A 20,210-nucleotide genomic window follows, 5' to 3' on the forward strand; every position below is an offset into this window, starting at 1 on the left:
GTTTGCGCAATTAAGTTAAATTAAAGTAAGTGGCAAAGCTACAAAAATAATTGTAATGTTGCGGGCTCTGTTCTGTTGATAAATAATTATATTATACATGGCTTCCCTAGCAACCATTTACAATTTCCTGCTGTAAAGTAGCATCAGTTGATAACGAAACTCATTACTCACTGTTGCTAAGTCATAAAGGCCTTCAAGGACAGGCAGACCAGGCTCTCCATTAGCCTGTCAGAACAGTGCTGCTTCTCTGTTTTACTGAAGGCAGAAAGCACAGCTGCAGCAGAGAAGAAGGCAGGAAGGGTGACATGGGTTGGTTATAGATGACAGATAAGATATGTGCCTCCAATTTGGTACAGGGAGGCAAGGCCATATTATGTCTGCCTCCCCCACAACTCCTTTGCCTCAGCCTAGCAGTTATAGGTAGGTGCAGATAATTCTGGGGGCCATTCATAATATAAAAGTACAGATTGGTAACTGTGAGTTATGGGGATTGTTAGACCTGGCATCCTTGGCGTTATTTCTGACCTCCTGTTTTGCTGACTTAATTTTTGCTGGTTTCAGGATTTGGCGCACTATGCTACTGCTGACCAGTGCTAAAGTGCATGTGCTCTTCCCCTATAACATGGAACCATTGGCTTATCCACAATTGACATATTTCATTTACTTATAAGTCCATAGTAAAGTGCACTACCTGTGCCCAGAGCCAGTGAATTAAATGCTACTAGTGTGCCTGCAGCACTAACTGTGCCACCCCCTTCAGTAGCCCTTTAAACATGTCTTAGATTTGCCAGTACAGAGTCTGCGGGTGTAGTTTTAGACTGCCATATTAACCTGGTAAGTTAACCCTCTGCCTAGCCCAAACCTTCCTTGTTAATACATTAAAGTCACCCCTTATGTAGGCCCTGGGCAGTCCCAAGGACAGGGTTCAATGTATTTGAAACATTGGACATGCACTTTTTTAAGTGTTACATGTCCTGGTAGTGAAACATTTTTAACTGCAAGATCTATCTTTTCTATAAGCTAACATTGGGATAAACTTAAACTCATTACATTTTGTAAGTGAAATTGACAATTGGGAAACAATAGATATTTCAAGTTTGGTGTCTCTGAACTCACAATTTTAAAATCTCAATATATGGTACAGTTGGAATTTAAGTTGTAAGTCTGAAAATACCACTTTTAGAAAGTTGGCATTTACTTATTTTAACTATTCTGTTCCTTCTGTCTGTCTCTGAATACACATCTGGGGTGGATGATAGCCGGGCTTTGTGTATTCACTCTAGACAGCCACACAAAGGGACCTTTGGTGTGCTGGATGGGCCATCTACATCCTGATGGGCCATTATCATCCTGATTGTTATCCTGGTTGGGATGGGAGAGAAGAGCTGACACTTGCCCCTGCATGGGCTGTGCCTGTCCCTGCACAAAGAGCTGCCTGCATATCCCTTTGTAGTGAGCCTGGAGCCATGGCACGAAGGGCAGGTGACCCTGTTCAATTTAAATGACTCTTTTTGAAGTCTCTTCCACTTCAAATGCACCAATGGGTATAAGTACAGAACCTGACATCACCAACTTAATACACTTCTGGACCTGAGGACATTCTGCCAGGAAGAAGGGCTGCTGTACTGCTGATAGGACTGTCACTCTACTGGACTCTGCTGGACTTTCCTGGACTCCAGCTTTGTTGTGCCTGCCATGTTGCCTATTGCCCTCCTTGCCTGGGAGGAGTAGGAATAGACCTGCATCTCCACATTCCCAGAAATAAAGGTAGCCCAAGGGCTTGCTGGCTTACCTCCTGTTCTGAAGTCTCTGGGACATCAAAGACTTCCAATAAACCTGCTAGAGTCTCAGGAGTCTGCCAACTATGAATCCTGCCTTGGCAAGGGGTGCCAATCCAGTCCTGGGACTTTGGAAGCAGGTTTTCTTGCTGTTTTCTGAAAATTCCACACATCGACGATGTTGCGCCAATCAGAGCCAGTGCATTTCCCTCCATACTGACACATCACCGCTTCTGCTCAAACTGCAGACACTGTATCACCAGTGGCATGACGCATCACCCCCTGTTTCCAATGCATCTCTGACTTTGCGCAGCTCTTCACCAAAGCATCACTTTGTGCTGCTCGCATTGTCTACAACCCAGCTACTTAATGATGCTGCATCTCCCCAATGTCCATTGCAACTTGCCTCCCAATGCATCTTCAACTTTGCGCAGCTCGTAACCGATGCATCACCTACATCTGTGGGATCGACAGCTACGCATCTCCTCCTTTGCTCTACGCATACCCTTGATGTTGATGCATCCACAGTATTGTTCAGATGGCCAAGGCTGGTCCCTGTATCACACCCACGCTCCATCACGGTCGGCCGTGGATTTGAGACCGTCAAGCACGACCAGATAGACCTGGTTGGCGCTATTTGTTTCTGAGCACTACAAACCTGTTTATTGTTTAAAAATTAATATCTTGAAATCTACTTTTTGGATTCTTGTCGTTTTGGTCTTGTTTTGTTTCATAGATTAAGCTCTATTTGTGGAACCTGATGTGGATTATTTTTTTGTGATGTTTTCACTGTTTTGCTATTTTAAGTGTTGCACAAATACTTTACACATTGCCTCCTAAGTTAAGTCTGCCTGCTCTGTGCAAAGCTACCAGAGAGTGAGCAGAGGTTAATTCATGGTGTGTAACTGACTTACCCTGCCTAGGATTGTGGTCCCTACTGGGACAAGGTGCATACCTCTGCCTACTAGAGACCCCATTTCTAATAGGGATGTTTTCACCTCAGAGTTCGCTCTTGTTGCCTATTTGATGTCTCTCAGAACCCCTTGGTGAAAAACATCCCTGTAACTCACAGCTATCCATCTATAATAATATACGTGAGCAAAAAACACACAGCAGTTTTTATTGCATTTTACGTCGTAAATTATAAATTTGACAGAATGTGTAGCATGGCAGTATATTCACGTTTACCAGGTATACTCCACATGTGCATATGACTGTTTTCCTTTTAAAATGTACTCCTCTAAATGGTATGCTGTTTTCAAGACTCCGAGCCCAGCTCCCACTTATAAAAGTATTGCAGTAGCAGCAGATATTTCAATTACTACTAAAAAAGTGACTGATAAAAGCACCAACTATGCTGCTAATTTGTCAGAAACCACATTAGGACAAAAAAGTTAACACTCTGAAGTTACATTTCTCTTAAAACCTTCACTGAGCCATTTAGTGTTCAATCCTTGCAAATAATGACTTACTTGTTATTCGTTCTTGTCGAAGGCCAATGCGAGAAGGATACCACTCAGGACCTGTTGAGTCAGAAAAAATAAACTTATCACAAAACCATTTCACACACATTACTACATAAGAAATGAAAAAAAACAACACAGCTATGTATTGTGACCTGTAACCTTTCCAGAACACCACAGGTGAGCGTTTTGCTGCTGTTTTTTATGCATGCATAACCACCTTTTGTAGTGTAGTTTCTATATTCCCAATAGGCTCTGTGCATTGGAATAACATAAACGATAGCTTAGACGTAGGACTGAGGTCGACTAGGTCTCTATTGAATATGTTAGACTTAATTGTGTGTGCCAGCTAGCTCAGAGGTCACTAGAAACTTTCTTGAGTAAACAAGAAGGCGTTTAGCTTTCCTGAATAGACATGAAAGGATTAGCTTCTGACAACCATATCACATGACAACTTTGTTCCCCCTGAAATAAGGAATATATCTCTAGACTTACCAAAACAATAGATAGCTATTTTACTCAGTCAATCGTGCATGCTTCGTTTCACCAGAAATGCAGAGAAATAGAGAGACGGCGTTTTCAATAAAATGGTTATTTAATGAGCAGTCTTCTTTCTCATGCAAGAGAAATGAATTGCCACAATTGCAATACTTGTCATAAAGTAAAGTGCATACAGTAAAAGGAGTATTATGAAATAATACTGTAAAAGCATTTATATGGTTTCTAAGCCATATGATACTTAAAATGGATAAAATACATACAATGATAAAATAATGACTAAACGTATTAAACTGGTGTTTCTAAGATACGGCTACCCCAGTGTACCTAACCTAAGCCTAGTACATGGGAAGGAGTAGATGAGTTACAGTTTTTTGCCAAGAGTCTGAATCAAGAGTTCTCTATGGGTCTAATCAGCTCTGTTCCTTAGGTATAGAATGACGGAGGTCTTGTATCTCTCTCTCAGGACTCGATCTCCCAGAAACCCGCAAGGGTGACCGGAAAACACTGGAGCTGGATTTCTCGGCAGGAGAAAAGACAGCGTCTTTCTCAGTGCGTCAGCAGGGAGGGTCGGCTTCCTTCGGGACTCGCATCAGTAGGGCGTCGGGCAAGTAGATAGCCGATCTGCTCCAAACCACCGTGTGTTGCTTAAGGCAGATGCTGGTATATTTATACCTGGAAGGTGCCAAGTTTGACGTAAGGTTGGACATAAGATGTCACTAAGAACTGGCAGTTCTTTCAGGACTCTCAGGAGTTCTAGGACAAATCAAAACAGAAGCAGGGGAAATTCCCGGGCTGCTGGAGGCTTAGTTTGTTTAAGAACGCGTGGTACTTTCTTGGAGTCTATGGGAGTAGCCTTGCCGTATTTGGACTGCATTGGCTGTGACTTAATATGGATATGATTCTTATGCCTTTATAAGCATATGATTTATTATAACCACACAAGGGCATAAATCGGGAATATCTAATTAGGGTCCTAGATACATTCACAACACTTTGATGTGCCTCGACATATAAAAAACAAAAAGTGAAGGGTGGGATGCAACAATTATTCTCGGCTACTAAAAATGATCTCAGGGCTGCATGAAGGCTGATTGTTTTTTGCCCACTATACCACTCCAGACATAGACCAGCCACATGCAAACCAGACTTGTTCCTACTCCAGAATGAACTGCCAGGCCCTATACCTTCCCGCTGAGAGCACATGCCACCCTGCCTGTGTTTAGCATGTTTCAGCTTCATCAGTGATGTGCAGCTAGAGACCAATGGCAAAATGAGGACCGGACCCACCTATATGCATTTAAGAGCAGCCCACTGTGTTATGAGTTGACAGCAAGCAGAATGTTGAAGGCACTTATGTATGTTTCTGGTAATGCCAAAGCAACAAAGAACTTCTTTGTGTAAAAAAGATGAATGCAAATCAATACCTGTTGTCAAATCTTCTAATTTAAAGTGTTAGGGATGTACAACATGTGTTCTATAACTTGATGAAATCACATGGGTTCTGTGTCTACTTGCTCTCACCTTCGTTTCCCTTCATATGAATTTGCTTGGTCTGACATTTTAGTTCATGTTTTTGCCACATACCTTCCACTTGCCGTCATCATTGGGGGATGTTTAGATAGAAATTCAAAATCTATATTTTCAAATATCCAACCTCGTTAACATACATTATTAATGCTTTGAAATTTTGATAAAGGAAAGGCACCACCCAATGTGTTGGAACCGGAGCATGTTCTACAGGAAAATGGAGACATAGCAGGGAGGGACATTTTAGGAATAATGCTGCATCTCAAATACATCTCTAAAAAAGCATTCTTAGTTTGACTCTATTTCCTTACAACCTGATACATAGGTAGAAGCATCTGAGTGGGCAGTAAATTACCTTCCCAGGTTATTTGTTTGCTAACATAGATGTTCATTCACTCTGCATTCTAACCTATTGCTTATAGTGATAGGAGTTTGTTGCTTACTCAGGACGTTTCATAAAGAGAGACCATTAGAATCTTGGGAAAGGAGCATTTGTCATTAAGCATCCCTCTCCTATGCAACATAGACCACCATCCTGCACGACTTCTAATGCACTTGTGCATATGCAGACCAGCCAGACACACATGTAGGTGCAGTGACGTTGCAGGTGGTGGCGGGGGCAGAAGGGTGATTGCCCCAGGGAGCACAATCTTTAGGGGCATTCTTAGAGGCGTAACATTTTAACCCCTTCGATGCTGATGAGGAGCTCAGCTCGTCATCACCCAGGGGTGGCGTGTGCTGATGACGAGCTGAGCTCGTCATGAATCGCGGCAATTCAAAAAATGCCGCACAGCGCAAAATTCGCCGCAGCAGCGATGCGGTTAAAAGAAAAGTGGAGGTTCCTTGCTTCTGAAAAACCATGCTCTACCACCATGTAGATGTAGGCTTGACACATTCCCCCTCATTTCCAAAGTACAATACTCAGATGCTAACCTCTCCCTGATTAGCATTGATCAACCTCCCATAGCCCCTATAACATTTAAGTCACCTTACACATTTAAGTTCAAGAGTTAAAATACTTGTGGTAGAAGTCCACTTTTCATGTACGTGTCCATGGGCCACTGAGCCACTGGTACTCTCGCTTTTCTCCCTGCAGATCCGCACATAGGAAAAGTGTCTCAAGCTCCCACATGCCACTCATGCCTTCACTTTCTTCTGCACCCCCGCCCATAAGCTCACCCCATTACATTGTCAAATGGATTATTCTCTCTATACATTACAATCTGATTTACATGTAAACCTTCGAATAAACATTTTTGCCAAGCATCAGTTCCAATAAGACCTTATTTTGAGGTACTCACAACTCTGTAGCTCCGCTCTTCCTGCTTCCACATACCACCCACTAGCTTCAACACCTTAACCCACGAGCCTCCACCCCTTCCTAGACCGCCCTATGAAGAAAGCCTCCAACTACCCTGCCACCAAGGACACTCGGGGTATAAGCAAATATGAGGGCAGAAGTTGATCAAACTGTTATATCTCTGGACACTGAAGGCTGCAAAAAACAACATATTAAGCAAATTTCACACATCCCTGGTCACATAATTAGTGGTGGTTGCACCCAGACTCAATTCAATTCAATTCAATAATAACTTTATTCGGTAGTTTAAAAAAACACCATAAAAGTTCACAGTAAGCAAATTACAAAGTTTACAAGGATTAAAACCGGTATAAAAATACATTTGTTAAAAAACGGTTAAAAAAGACGTCTCAGTTTATGTATTTTTCAACCATATCATAACATACAGTTTTCCTATTATCTGGCAATCTTTCATTTGTGCGGGGCTTATATATAGTTCGTAATCAAAGGTTCGCACGATGACGGATACAAAATTTGAGAAAACATACAATCGCTTTGGCGTAATTTTCATTTTCAAGATACTGAAGTGCCAAATATGCAGGACGGCACTGTCGAAGTTCCCAGATTTTCAAAATGGGCAGTATCCAGCGTTTGCGTGGTTCGGTAAAAAATTTACAAAATAGCATTATATGTATAGTTGTTTGTGGGGACACTAGGTCACACGGACACATGGGAAGTGTAGATGACCAAACATTTTGTTTTGGAAATGCGACCAGTAAATGAAACATGTCAAATCTAAAACGGGTAAGCAACATTTTTTCATATTGTGTTAAACTAGAGTTCAAATAGGGTTCAACGGTAAACACAGTCTGCGCTAATAAAGAGTGTTGAACAGATGGTTTGTGAATCTCAGATAGTAATCGTAGCTGGCGCAGGTGTACAAGACACTCTCTTTTTAGGTCCTTTTTTGAGATTTCATTTATCAATAACGGATGATCAAAAAACTTCCTGTAACCCAAATCTGTTAGTAGCGCTTTAACATAGGATAACCATTTAATTTTCTTACAATGATCAAGTGTCAAGATATCTTGAATGATCGCCCTAGTTAGTTGGCATTGTTCGGTGACCCATATTCGACGCCACAACATTACTGGTTGTCATTTTATAATGTCTGTAATATAATCAATACCCAGCTCTGTGTGGCAGGCATACGTGGAACAGCTTTTAGGTACCGCAAGCAGGTATCTCAAAAAGGAGTTCTCGACTTTTTGTATTAAGTCCACATTTGCAAAGCCCCATATCCCCGCCCCATATGTTGCTGTGCTTACACATTTCGCGTTATATATTTTTAACAGTTCTTTTGGTGGTCGCTGCCCCAGTCTTTGTGAAAACATTTTTAACGAAGTTGTCTCTCGCAAGAATGAAAGCTTCCTTGCGTTAATAGCTGGGTTCCATTTAAATTTTTCATCAATAACGATCCCTAAGTAGGGATAGGTTGTTGTCCTGTCCAGTGGTTCACCTTGTACAAACAATCTCCGATTTTTTACATTTCTTTTCCCCCCCCGCATGCATAGTGTAAGTTTTCTTTACATTTAATTTCAGGTTTAAACTCGCCATGAAGGCGCAGTATTTGTCTAAGGCCAGTTGTAGTTCGATCGGTGTTCTTGCTAAAATGACAGCGTCGTCTGCATATAAGAGCGCTGGTATCTGCCGACGAGCTATTAGAGGAAGGTCTTTACTGCCTTGGAGCATGGCGGTCTCTAAGCCATTAGTATAGAGGGTGAATAAAAAGGGGGCCAGTACATATCCCTGTCGGACCCCCTTTTCCACCCTGAAAGTATCCGTAAGCTCACCTTTCACCCCGAATCTTACCCTGCCTGTAGTGCCTGTATACAGTTCTCGAAGTTCGAAGTTCTTTGAAGGTTTGATAAAGGAAAGGCAGCACCCAATGTGTTGGAACCGGAGCATGTTCAACAGGAAAATGGAGACGTAGCAGGGAGGGACATTTTAGGAATAATGCTGCATCTCAAATACATCTCTAAAAAAGCATTCTTAGTTTGACTCTATTTCCTTACAACCTGATACATAGGTAGAAGCATCTGAGTGGGCAGTAAATTACCTTCCCAGGTTATTTGTTTGCTAACATAGATGTTCATTCACTCTGCATTCTAACCTATTGCTTATAGTGATAGGAGTTTGTTGCTTACTCAGGACGTTTCATAAAGAGAGACCATTAGAATCTTGGGAAAGGAGCATTTGTCATTAAGCATCCCTCTCCTATGCAACATAGACCACCATCCTGCACGACTTCTAATGCACTTGTGCATATGCAGACCAGCCAGACACACATGTAGGTGCAGTGACGTTGCAGGTGGTGGCGGGGGCAGAGGGGTGGTTGCCCCAGGGAGCAAAATCTTTAGGGGCATTCTTAGGGGCGTAACATTTTAAAAGAAAAGTGGAAGGATCCTTGCTTCTGGAAGACCATGCTCTACCACTGTGTAGATGTAGGCTTGACACATTCCCCCTCATTTCCAAAGTACAATACTCAGATGCTAACCTCTCCCTGATTAGCATTGATCAACCTCCCATAGCCCCTATTACATTTAAGTCACCTTACACATTTAAGTTCAAGAGTTAAAATGCTTGTGGTAGAAGTCCACTTTTCATGTACGTGTCATTGGGCCACTGAGCCACTGGTACTCTCGCTTTTCTCCCTGCAGATCCGCACATAGGAATAGTGTCTCAAGCTCCCACATGCCACTCATGCCTTCACTTTCTTCTGCACCCCCACCCATAAGCTCACCCCATTACATTGTCAAATGGATTATTCTCTCTATACATTACAATCTGATTTACATGTAAACCTTCGAATAAACATTTTTGCCAAGCATCAGTTCCACTATGACCTTATTTTGAGGTACTCACAACTCTGTAGCTCCGCTCTTCCTGCTTCCACATACCACCCACTAGCTTCAACACCTTAAACCACGAGCCTCCACCCCTTTATAGACCACCCTATGATGAAAGCCTCCAACTACCCTGCCACCAAGGACACTCGGGGTATAAGCAAATATGAGGGCAGAAGTTGATCAAAATGTTATTTCTCTGGACACTGAAGGACGCCAAAAAACATATTAGGCAAATTTCACACAGCCCTTGTCACATATATAGTGGGGTTGCACCCAGACTCAGTTTTCTGAATTCTGTAAAGTTGCTTCAAGTTCCAATTAAGGAAAACATTATAAATATTGTGAGTCATATAAAGTATTATGCTCGCCAAGCAAACGCAGCCTGGGCTCAATAGTGTCTGAGGCAGAAGCTTAACGTGCCCAAAAAGTAGACCGGAAAGCTTTATTAAGCTCAGTCTACATCACCAAAATGTGTAGATATAGAAGATGCTTTGTACTCCCACAGATTCACTAACCTCTCTTTAGTGCCCATGAATAGATCCTTATTGGTTTGTACCCCAGTTCCCTGTTTATATATTATGCTCACCCGGGGGAGAAATCAAAGCATTTAGGGCCATATTTATCAAGGTGTTGCATGGCATTTCCACATCACAACATGGTGCACAGGCGACGCAACCCCTAAGATGCGATTTAGGAAGCCACGCAAGTCCCCCTTAGTGGCTTAATAAATCCAGAGTAATGCAGCATAGCGAAAATGTCTGCACTGAGTTACTTGTATCCAGGTAAGCGTTTCATGGACTTTGAGTGGGTGTTCCCAAGCAACACCCATGGATTGTGACGCATTCCCAGATTCCTATAAAACGTAGGTAGGTCAAGGACTCCACCCACTTATTCCCTTAGGTCCCCGCCCGCTACTCCGTAGTTTCCAAACGGAGCAAAGCGGAGCTAGAAACAGAGCGGAACGGAGTAATCCTCTGCTTACCGGTAAGGGGCATTCGCGTAACTGCAGCGTTTTCACATTCTGATAGTACGAGGTGCAACTTAGTCTTTTTAATTTATAAATGCCAAACTGTATCGTTTTAGCGGGCCAATTACACCCGGTGTTACCGCATTTTTAAGAGTCACGAGCGGTTTCCACACTAATGGATAATATATCCGCACAGATGTAAGCTTGTTAAGTTTATACAGACAAACGCTCAGCATACTTTTTCGCGTTTAATAGTAAAACCTTAGCTAAACACTGAAAAGGGAATACATTTACTTAATAGGTAATGGGACATGTAGTCCATAGTTTAACTACTATAGTAGAGATGTTATGTACATCAAAGAGAACCACCAATATACCATGAACATAGCGAACTTCAGTTTGTTTATTTTAGTAACCATTATGTTATGTTAGTAGCTAGTTATAGCACTATGTGGATGGCGATAGCAGAGTAGTACTAATTACTCGCATTTTGACCCACAGATCCCTTGATAAAGGCGCTGTTGCGCCGAAATGCATTGGGAGGCCATTAAATGTCGACAATGACAAGTCAACAATGACAAGAAAGCTATATTGTTGAAAATTGAGAACATTTGAATGATGTGAATTAACATTATGGATTTTGTTGTAAACCATGGATTATAATTAAAATGCAGCAACTGAAACAAAGAATGGAATAGTTGGCTCATTAAATTAATGCTGCATTCCCAGATTCACCATTAGTAGTTGACCTGCGAATGTGCCAAAATACTACGCCTTCCCAAGGGAGGCATAACAAGGAGAAATATCTTTATTTCTCCTTGTTAGTTCGTCTTTCAATGTATGCTGCAGTCTGCAGCACACATAGAAAGAGGAAAATGCCTCAGGTGATTTCTTTTGTCCAGGAAGGCATCCCTTACTGCACAAAAAACCCTGCTTGCAATACGTGCACCCTTTCACCATGGTGGGTGCAGGGGTGCCGGCATTGGTGCTAGACAGCACATTGTGCACTAGCCCTGGGAAAGGTCAGGAATGTGACGTATAGCGATAAATACCGCACATGCCTCCCCCTTCCTTGTAACGAGCACAGCAAGGTGACTTGCTGCCCCGCGCTGCGTTACTTTTTGATAAATATGGCCCAGAGTACACTTGCTATTCAGAGAGAAGTGTCTAAGATAGGCACCATGGATGGGTTAGCGGCAATATACATGCAGCAACCTCATTGAAGTCTGAGCTACATGCCGGTGCGGTTGTTTCTAAAGATCGTGTGGTATTTTTAAGCCAAAAACATCCTAACCCCTCTTGTTATGTGTCTGATTCATACAGGTAATCCAGTTCAGCTGGTGTTTTAATGGATTTGTATTGATTGTTGCCTTTAAGAAGACTAGCATAAATATACTGAAAGTAGACTTTTTAACCTTTGAGAAAAATAAATGGTAAAAGATTGCAAATATGCTTCTATTAATGTCCTCGCCAGTAATCACTGCATTTATATGTGCCTCAAAATGCGTGTGAGGATCAAATTGTATTCCCAGGTTCCTCATGCTATTCACTGAAATCTGTATATAGTCATATGTATAAGTTACGGTTAAGGGACACAGAGATAATCACCATTTTCTCAGACAGGAGCTTATTCACACAGCTAATTCTGTCTCATCCAATGCAGTATTGGTAAAATATGTTGCACATATTACCTACAGCATGGAAATTGTTCATGCCTTAAGCCCTACGGCTCAATAATATGCCTGAATACTTACGGGTAGGTCTATCTCATTTGAGTCCTTACTTTTTGAGACTCACTGCTTGTGTAATACTCATACAATAAAAACTCATGAACAGGTGTATTGCAAGACACCAAAACCAAAATGAAGCTTCCAAAACAGCATAAAATTCAAGACACTAATTGTAAGAATTGGGTTGTTGGTTGAGTAGGGTCTTAACACTGCTCACAGCAGCCACAATCCCTGTCAGAGTGAACCACAAATATCATTAAATTAACCTGTGATTAACCCACTGGTAGCTTGGTACAAAAGCAGTTAGGCTTAACTTAGAGGTAAGGTGTAAAGTATTTATGCAGCACACAAACACAATAAAGTAAAAACACAACACAAGAAAAAAATCCTTCACCCATTTAGAAACATATGGCACATTTTATTAAGTTATTTGACACCAAAATGACAAAAATTAAATCAGTAGAACCAGAGTTATGAATTTTAAAAGTTTAAAGTAAAAGTGAGTGCCAAAAAGATCAAAGTGCCAACTGTGTACATCTAGTTGGGCAAGACCACTTCAAGGTTGAAAAATATGGCCAACGGCAATGCAGTGCAAGTCAGATAAAAGGATTGGATTGGTCACGGTTGTTGCTTACCTTCGGACTTAGAAGAAATCTGAAGAAAAATGTTCTGATAAGGAAGACAGCAAAAGTTAGTGCATAAAACGATTGATTTAGGCCCAGATCCTTGTACTGGGGTGAATGTAAGACATTGATCTACATTCTGTCCATCAAATTGTTTTTTGTAATTTTCTCCCTGATAAGGAAGAGGCGTCACATTCAGGGAGCCACTGGACACAGTTGCAGTGAAGTTTTTAACATTCGGACTTAGAGGCTCATTTCAATGGCATTGAGCAGATTGCGACAGCCAGTAGTAGGCGGTCCGACCACCGACAGCCCTTCAGTCTGATCGCCGTATTACGATACTGCCAGTCGGAAGTACAGCTGTTGGACACCACATCACCATCTCTGCCAGGATCATAGATCACGACGGTACGGCGGTTGGAAGAAGCGTTCAGGAGTGGCAGTGGTGCCAATGCAGTCACCCCTGTTGGAATTAGGATATCACTTTCCAACATTTTTTCCATGACAGAAACCCCACCATGAAAAGGTTGTCAGAAAGGGATCAGGTGGCCCCAAATAGGCCCCCATGTAGTGCTCTCCATCCGTGGCACTTACCTTCACGCACTGCATGCCATGCATGACATACTGAAAGGCTCACGGTGCACGGACATGCAGGAGGTACTGCATGGCATCTGCATGTAATGTGGACCTTTTCCAGGGCCCCAGCTTGCCCCCGACGAGTTTCCAACCTCAAGCCTAGCGGTCGGAGTCATGATAAGGCGGGCGAATCGCCATCTTAATGATGCCCTAAGTCTCTTTTTTGGAAGTCGAAAATCTCCAGCAGGATGAAGCTGGAAGCTGTAGCGAACTAGAGTTCCACGAGACCAGATACCCCTATGGTGTGGACCGATGAAAAGGATTTTTGCTGCTGCAGAGAATAAGGTAGCCAGAGCTTTCGCGAAATCCGACTGACCCACGATGCACCTTTGATGGATAAACAAGCATGTTGGTCCCAGTCTCCTCTCGGTTCACAGGGCATTTTTAAGGCAAAAATGTCCTCAGTCCTAAGTTTTCGAGTCTGGCAAGCAGGACACATTTAACATGACCAACAAGAGTCTATGAATTGAGGGGCACCACTTGGGGGGTTAGGACTCACTCAGTTGAGTCCATGTGTGAGTTCAAGATGGTTGGAGTATTTTCTGTCCCTGATGCTCTGAGCAGGAGACCAACCAACTAGCTCTTGGAGTCCCTCTGGTAGTCCTGGGTTCAAGAAGTGGAACAGGGCTCAAGCAGCTTGGCAGACCTCTGAGAACTCAAGGTAGGCTTCAGGCAGCAGAGCAGTCCTCTGAAGTACACATGAGGCCTAAGCAGCAGGCAGTCCTCTGAGAGTCCTTCCGCAGGTACAGAACGTGAACTGAAGAATGGGTCTTAGGGTTCTATTTTTATACCAAGTGCCTTCTTTGCGGTAGGAGAAGTTTCTAGAGAATTCCCTTTGAAGTGCTTAAAGTATCCTGCATCCCCTTCTGTGGCTCAAAGCTTGGAGCATGAACAATAAAATGGTGACAAGTCCTTTGTGTGAAGACAGGGGACAGTCTATTCAGTTGCAAGTAAGGATGTGCATTGCTCCACCCCATCCTGCCACTGATGGCCTATTCAAGCACACCTAATCCCTCTATTGTGTGCCTGTCTAGGAGGAATAAACCCAGGGATAGGCTTAAGGCACCATATAGTTAGGGCAGAAAAATGTCAACTTTCTAAAGGTGGCATTGTCTAAATTGTAACTGAAAATCTGACTTTACCAATGAAGAGGATTTCAAATTATGATTTCTCAGACTCCAAACATGAAATCGTTACCTGTTCCCAATCTCAGGTTCCTAATCAAAGGTTAGCACTTACTACATGTGTTAGTGGAGTGGTGTGGCTCACTGGTTAGAGGCGGCAGACCCGTAAGCGGAGAACGGCCCGGGACCAGGGTTCAATTCCCGACGCGGCAGGGTCGTGGACCAGGGTCAAACAGACTCGATAATTCTCGCCTCAGTGCCTACTCTAACCAGGGAACACACTCGGCAACTCTGGGCATTAGGCTTGCCTCATCTCTACAACGGTCCCCCACAGACGATGGGGATGCCTGGTTTCACCTTGGAGATACCCAGAAAGGGACCATCTCACAGGGAAAACCAGGACGGGTTCCCCAGCGGTCTTCAGCGCCAGGATATTCCTTGGAGTAACAGTGTGCTTTACAAGTACACACACATTTACATGTGTTAAATGTTAAACCCAAAGGTATCCTATGGGAGATTTGGGCCTCACAGTAGTTAAAAACAAATGTAGGAGTTTTTCACTACCAGGACATGCAAAACTTAAAAATACATGTCCAACCTTTTAAATATAATGCATTCTGCCCAATGGGCAACCTATGGCTACCTTAGGGGTGTTGTATATGTAATAAAAAGGGAGTTTAACGCTTGGCATTGGTTAGCACTTGTAAAGTGCACAACGTCCTAAGGCCAAAAAAAATCCCTTTGGCAAAATAGGAGGATGAAGGCAAAAAGTTTGGGGGAAGACCACCCTAATGCTGACTAATCTAAAAATAATGCTCAGCAAAAGCATTTTTAGATGCTCTAATTTCTGTTCTTCACATTTCTGTCAGAGAAGCACCTTATTTTCCAGCCTATGAAGCAGCCATAGCTCTAGACAAACATATGCCAGATGCAAATGGGATTCCTGAAAACACATTTGCTTGACTAATCTAGTCTTAAACCCATCTTCTAATTGTGAAAAACGAGGCTTTCTTTCCTTTTTGCACTTGTTCAACAATTACAAATACAACTTGCAAATTTCAAAAATATTCTCTGGGTTGTGAGTAAATCGATAATTTTACATGAACCTCAGGAGAATCTAGAGCGTTTAGAGCTCTCTCATCTTTTGGACCAATCCCTGCTCTCCAACAATTAACTTTTTCATTTTCCAAAAGAGAAGTGGTCCACAGGTGCCCCCGCCCTTGGGTGAATCCCTTACCATCTGAACTTGAGACTTGGACACATTTTTATGTTTTGCATCCTTATTTCACTTACAAAATACTTATATATCTCCTAAAGAATCGCTATTTGGAAGGGACCTCATACACACACCATTTACAAATAGTAATTCCTAATGAAGTCCCAAACCAGATCCTATAATGGGGTGTTACATATTGAAAACAGTTTTTAACGGACGCAAATAGTAAGAATTGCTGTTAGCGACTGTAAAAACATTTTATACATCAGGCCCCTGGCTACCACAGGCAAAAAAAACATCAAGCAAATTCCAAGGAGTACTACACATTCCTATTGCTACCTATTCCGCATTTGTTGTAGAGGGAGGAAGACCTTTATGAAATTCTTCTCTTAAAAATCTAGGAAAAAGATTCCTTCAGAACACACCAATCTCTAAAGTGTTTCCAGTGTCATCAGTAAATGTCATGTTGAAGGCTTCCTGGAAGACAAACTCTAATGATACTGCCTATTAACAACCTACATTTTGAAGACCTGACATTTTAATGTCCAAGCTGATAAGCATAATCTTGGTAGGGTTAATGCTAGAAGAAACAGACTCAACAATTAAGGATGGTTCAGAGGAAGCCACATTTGAGATACTGTTGCTTAGTGTAGAAGAGAAGAAAGAAGGGATGCTTGGGGGCAATGGGGAGCCCTCTGAATCAGTGACAACCTCACCAATGTCAATTCATTGAGGACGTACCCAAATTAAGAAAGGTACAAATAAAAAATTGTTGTCCTATTTATAAAAATAAGAAAGGCAGTCCAAGTGGAGTGTTAAAAGGTCATTCTTGGATTGATCTATACCACTGCCATTATGAAATTGGGCAGAATACAATTATAGAGGGTCTACAGACATTCCCCATAAATAGGGGTAATTAACCTCTCCTGGATGATGGATTGATATACCAACTCAACTGCAGTGGTATTTTAGCACCAGAGAAAAATAATCAAGAGTTGGATTACCTGGTGAATATGTATGTTCAGCTGTATGTCAGGTACAGAATATCATGTTTCAACATTGGATGTTGTGAAATGTTTTTTGTTAATTTAATTGTCTGATTTAGTCCTGTAGAATGTGGATTCTATAAATTGCATACTGAAATACGAAGACGAACATTGTGACTTGATCCACTGACACTGGCCATTTCTTATAAGAGAATCTACAAGTTTCATTAATGTTCAGTGATATATAGTGGAACTGTACTTGTTTAAAGACATTATTTGGTCTGATGAAATTCTTCATTTCCATTTTCTGTAGCACATGCTTTTATATATTTGTATGTAATGGTTTAAAAAACAATGTATTACAAGTATGATACTTTTTATCTTAAGTCAGTGAGACCAAGTTTATGTGTATAACTGGATTTTATACTGAGGGGAGCTTATACAGGTCTAGTTTGAAAAGCTGTCCCCTTGGGTTGAGGGAGTCCTCTCTATTTTCTGAATGTCTTGATTTAACCACACATCTTAGACACTTCCCTGAAGACAGGGGCTTATTAGGGCAAGGGACAATACATAGCAGAAATGTGCTGATGCCAAAAACTATCCCTGTTCCTTTTCCAGGACTACTGGACAGATTGCTCTTTTTTCCAGAAGAGACTTTGGGACCTATATATAAAAGCCATTTAGGAATATGCAAAGTAATACTAAATGATGTACTCCAAATCAAATTCAGAGAAGATCAAAAATAAGTTTTATTTGTACATGTGCAAGGGCCAAAGGGGAGTGGTAGGAACATTGAGAATATTTACTGCAAAATCAGTGAAGTTTAGTGAAATTAACCAGGGTTTTTTTTGGTGGTATGCATCATACACTCACAAATTAATTAGACAATTCTAATTCATGGAATATACACCTACATTTACTTCTGTTATACTACTGAGAGAACAGGCTTAAACATACTCCATCCCAAACTTGGACTAAGTCAAGCACCACACACACTTCCATAGAAATCAATGGAGGTAGGCAATAACGGTGATATATCAGGAAACAAATAAATGAAATTAAGTTAAATAACATTTTACACAAAACTATACTTAACTATTTTTTATTGTATGATTAAGTATGTTTTTGAATAAATGCTAATATTTTAATATACATAATATGATTTTAAGTTAAAATATTGTAAAGGATAACATTTAAAAAAAAATAATACAAATAAAGTAACACATTACTTGCATTCATACTTCTAACAGACTCAAGAAATACAATTTGGTTAGAATTTAAACATGTAGTACAGATGTATTGTCCCTTTTTACAATAGTAGTACTAGGTGAACAGAGTCAAGCACCACACACACTTCTATAGAAATCAATGGAGGTAGGCAATAACGGTGATATATCGGGAAACAAATAAATGAAATTAAGTTAAATAACATTTTACACAAAACTATACTTAACTATTTTTAATTGTATGATTAAGTATGTTTTTGAATAAATGATAATATTTTAATATACGTAATATGATTTTAAGTTAAAATATTGTAAAGGATAACATTTGAAAAAAAAGAAAATTACAAATAAAGTAACACATAACTTGCATTCATACTTCTAACATACTCAAGAAATACAATTTGGTTAGAATTTAAACATGTAGTGCAGATGTATTATCCCTTTTTACAATAGCAGTACTAGGTGAACGCTCACTGACCTGCTCTTTGTGTCCAACTGAGGAACTGCTTTTTTATCCATCTCCCAACCCGCATTCCCTGAGGCGGAGGTCGGCTGGTGGGAGCGTGACTGCAATCGGCAGTTCTTCATCTCGCTCTCAGCGCGACCCGCCCAGGTTGTAGTGCGTTGCTTGCTTGTGCCCTGGAAAAGCCTACCGGGGGACTGCGAGGCCCAGAAACCACCGCTCCTTGCAGCCGGCGCCTCTTCCCCCGGCGGCCACGCCCACTGAATTGAACGCTGCTTAAAAACCTTTCGCGCCACCCGCTGCGCGGGTGCCGCTCACTGACCTGCTCTTTGTGTCCAACTGAGGAACTGCTTTTTTATCCATCTCCCAACCCGCATTCCCTGAGGCGGAGGTCGGCTGGTGGGAGTGTGACTGCAATCGGCAGTTCTTCATCTCGCTCTCAGCGCGACCCGCCCAGGTTGTAGTGCGTTGCTTGCTTGTGCCCTGGAAAAGCCTACCGGGGGACTGCGAGGCCCAGAAACCACCGCTCCTTGCAGCCGGCGCCTCTTCCCCCGGCGGCCACGCCCACTGAATTGAACGCTGCTTAAAAACCTTTCGCGCCACCCGCTGCGCGGGTGCCGCTCACTGACCTGCTCTTTGTGTCCAACTGAGGAACTGCTTTTTTATCCATCTCCCAACCCGCATTCCCTGAGGCGGAGGTCGGCTGGTGGGAGCGTGACTGCAATCGGCAGTTCTTCATCTCGCTCTCAGCGCGACCCGCCCAGGTTGTAGTGCGTTGCTTGCTTGTGCCCTGGAAAAGCCTACCGGGGGACTGCGAGGCCCAGAAACCACCGCTCCTTGCAGCCGGCGCCTCTTCCCCCGGCGGCCACGCCCACTGAATTGAACGCTGCTTAAAAACCTTTCGCGCCACCCGCTGCGCGGGTGCCGCTCACTGACCTGCTCTTTGTGTCCAACTGAGGAACTGCTTTTTTATCCATCTCCCAACCCGCATTCCCTGAGGCGGAGGTCGGCTGGTGGGAGCGTGACTGCAATCGGCAGTTCTTCATCTCGCTCTCAGCGCGACCCGCCCAGGTTGTAGTGCGTTGCTTGCTTGTGCCCTGGAAAAGCCTACCGGGGGACTGCGAGGCCCTGAAACCACCGCTCCTTGCAGCCGGCGCCTCTTCCCCCGGCGGCCACGCCCACTGAATTGAACGCTGCTTAAAAACCTTTCGCGCCACCCGCTGCGCGGGTGCCGCTCACTGACCTGCTCTTTGTGTCCAACTGAGGAACTGCTTTTTTATCCATCTCCCAACCCGCATTCCCTGAGGCGGAGGTCGGCTGGTGGGAGCGTGACTGCAATCGGCAGTTCTTCATCTCGCTCTCAGCGCGACCCGCCCAGGTTGTAGTGCGTTGCTTGCTTGTGCCCTGGAAAAGCCTACCGGGGGACTGCGAGGCCCAGAAACCACCGCTCCTTGCAGCCGGCGCCTCTTCCCCCGGCGGCCACGCCCACTGAATTGAACGCTGCTTAAAAACCTTTCGCGCCACCCGCTGCGCGGGTGCCGCTCACTGACCTGCTCTTTGTGTCCAACTGAGGAACTGCTTTTTTATCCATCTCCCAACCCGCATTCCCTGAGGCGGAGGTCGGCTGGTGGGAGCGTGACTGCAATCGGCAGTTCTTCATCTCGCTCTCAGCGCGACCCGCCCAGGTTGTAGTGCGTTGCTTGCTTGTGCCCTGGAAAAGCCTACCGGGGGACTGCGAGGCCCAGAAACCACCGCTCCTTG

The 20,210-nt window shown here is 43.0% G+C and overlaps 1 protein-coding gene across 2 annotated transcripts in view; it reads right to left on the bottom strand.

The window, feature by feature from the left end:
* The window catches only part of TECRL (trans-2,3-enoyl-CoA reductase like), an 835,890-nt gene that overhangs the window by 491,259 nt on the left and 324,421 nt on the right, over positions 1-20,210 (bottom strand). For both annotated transcript variants that reach the window (XM_086963150.1, XM_086963149.1), the window contains exon 3: positions 3,251-3,301. In XM_086963150.1, the coding sequence (XP_086819276.1) occupies positions 3,251-3,301 (51 nt within the window). The remainder of the gene's footprint in view (positions 1-3,250; positions 3,302-20,210) is intronic.

The sequence above is a fragment of the Lissotriton vulgaris genome, chromosome 3_1, assembly GCF_964263255.1.
Source record: "Lissotriton vulgaris chromosome 3_1, aLisVul1.2, whole genome shotgun sequence".
Taxonomy (NCBI): domain Eukaryota; kingdom Metazoa; phylum Chordata; class Amphibia; order Caudata; family Salamandridae; genus Lissotriton; species Lissotriton vulgaris.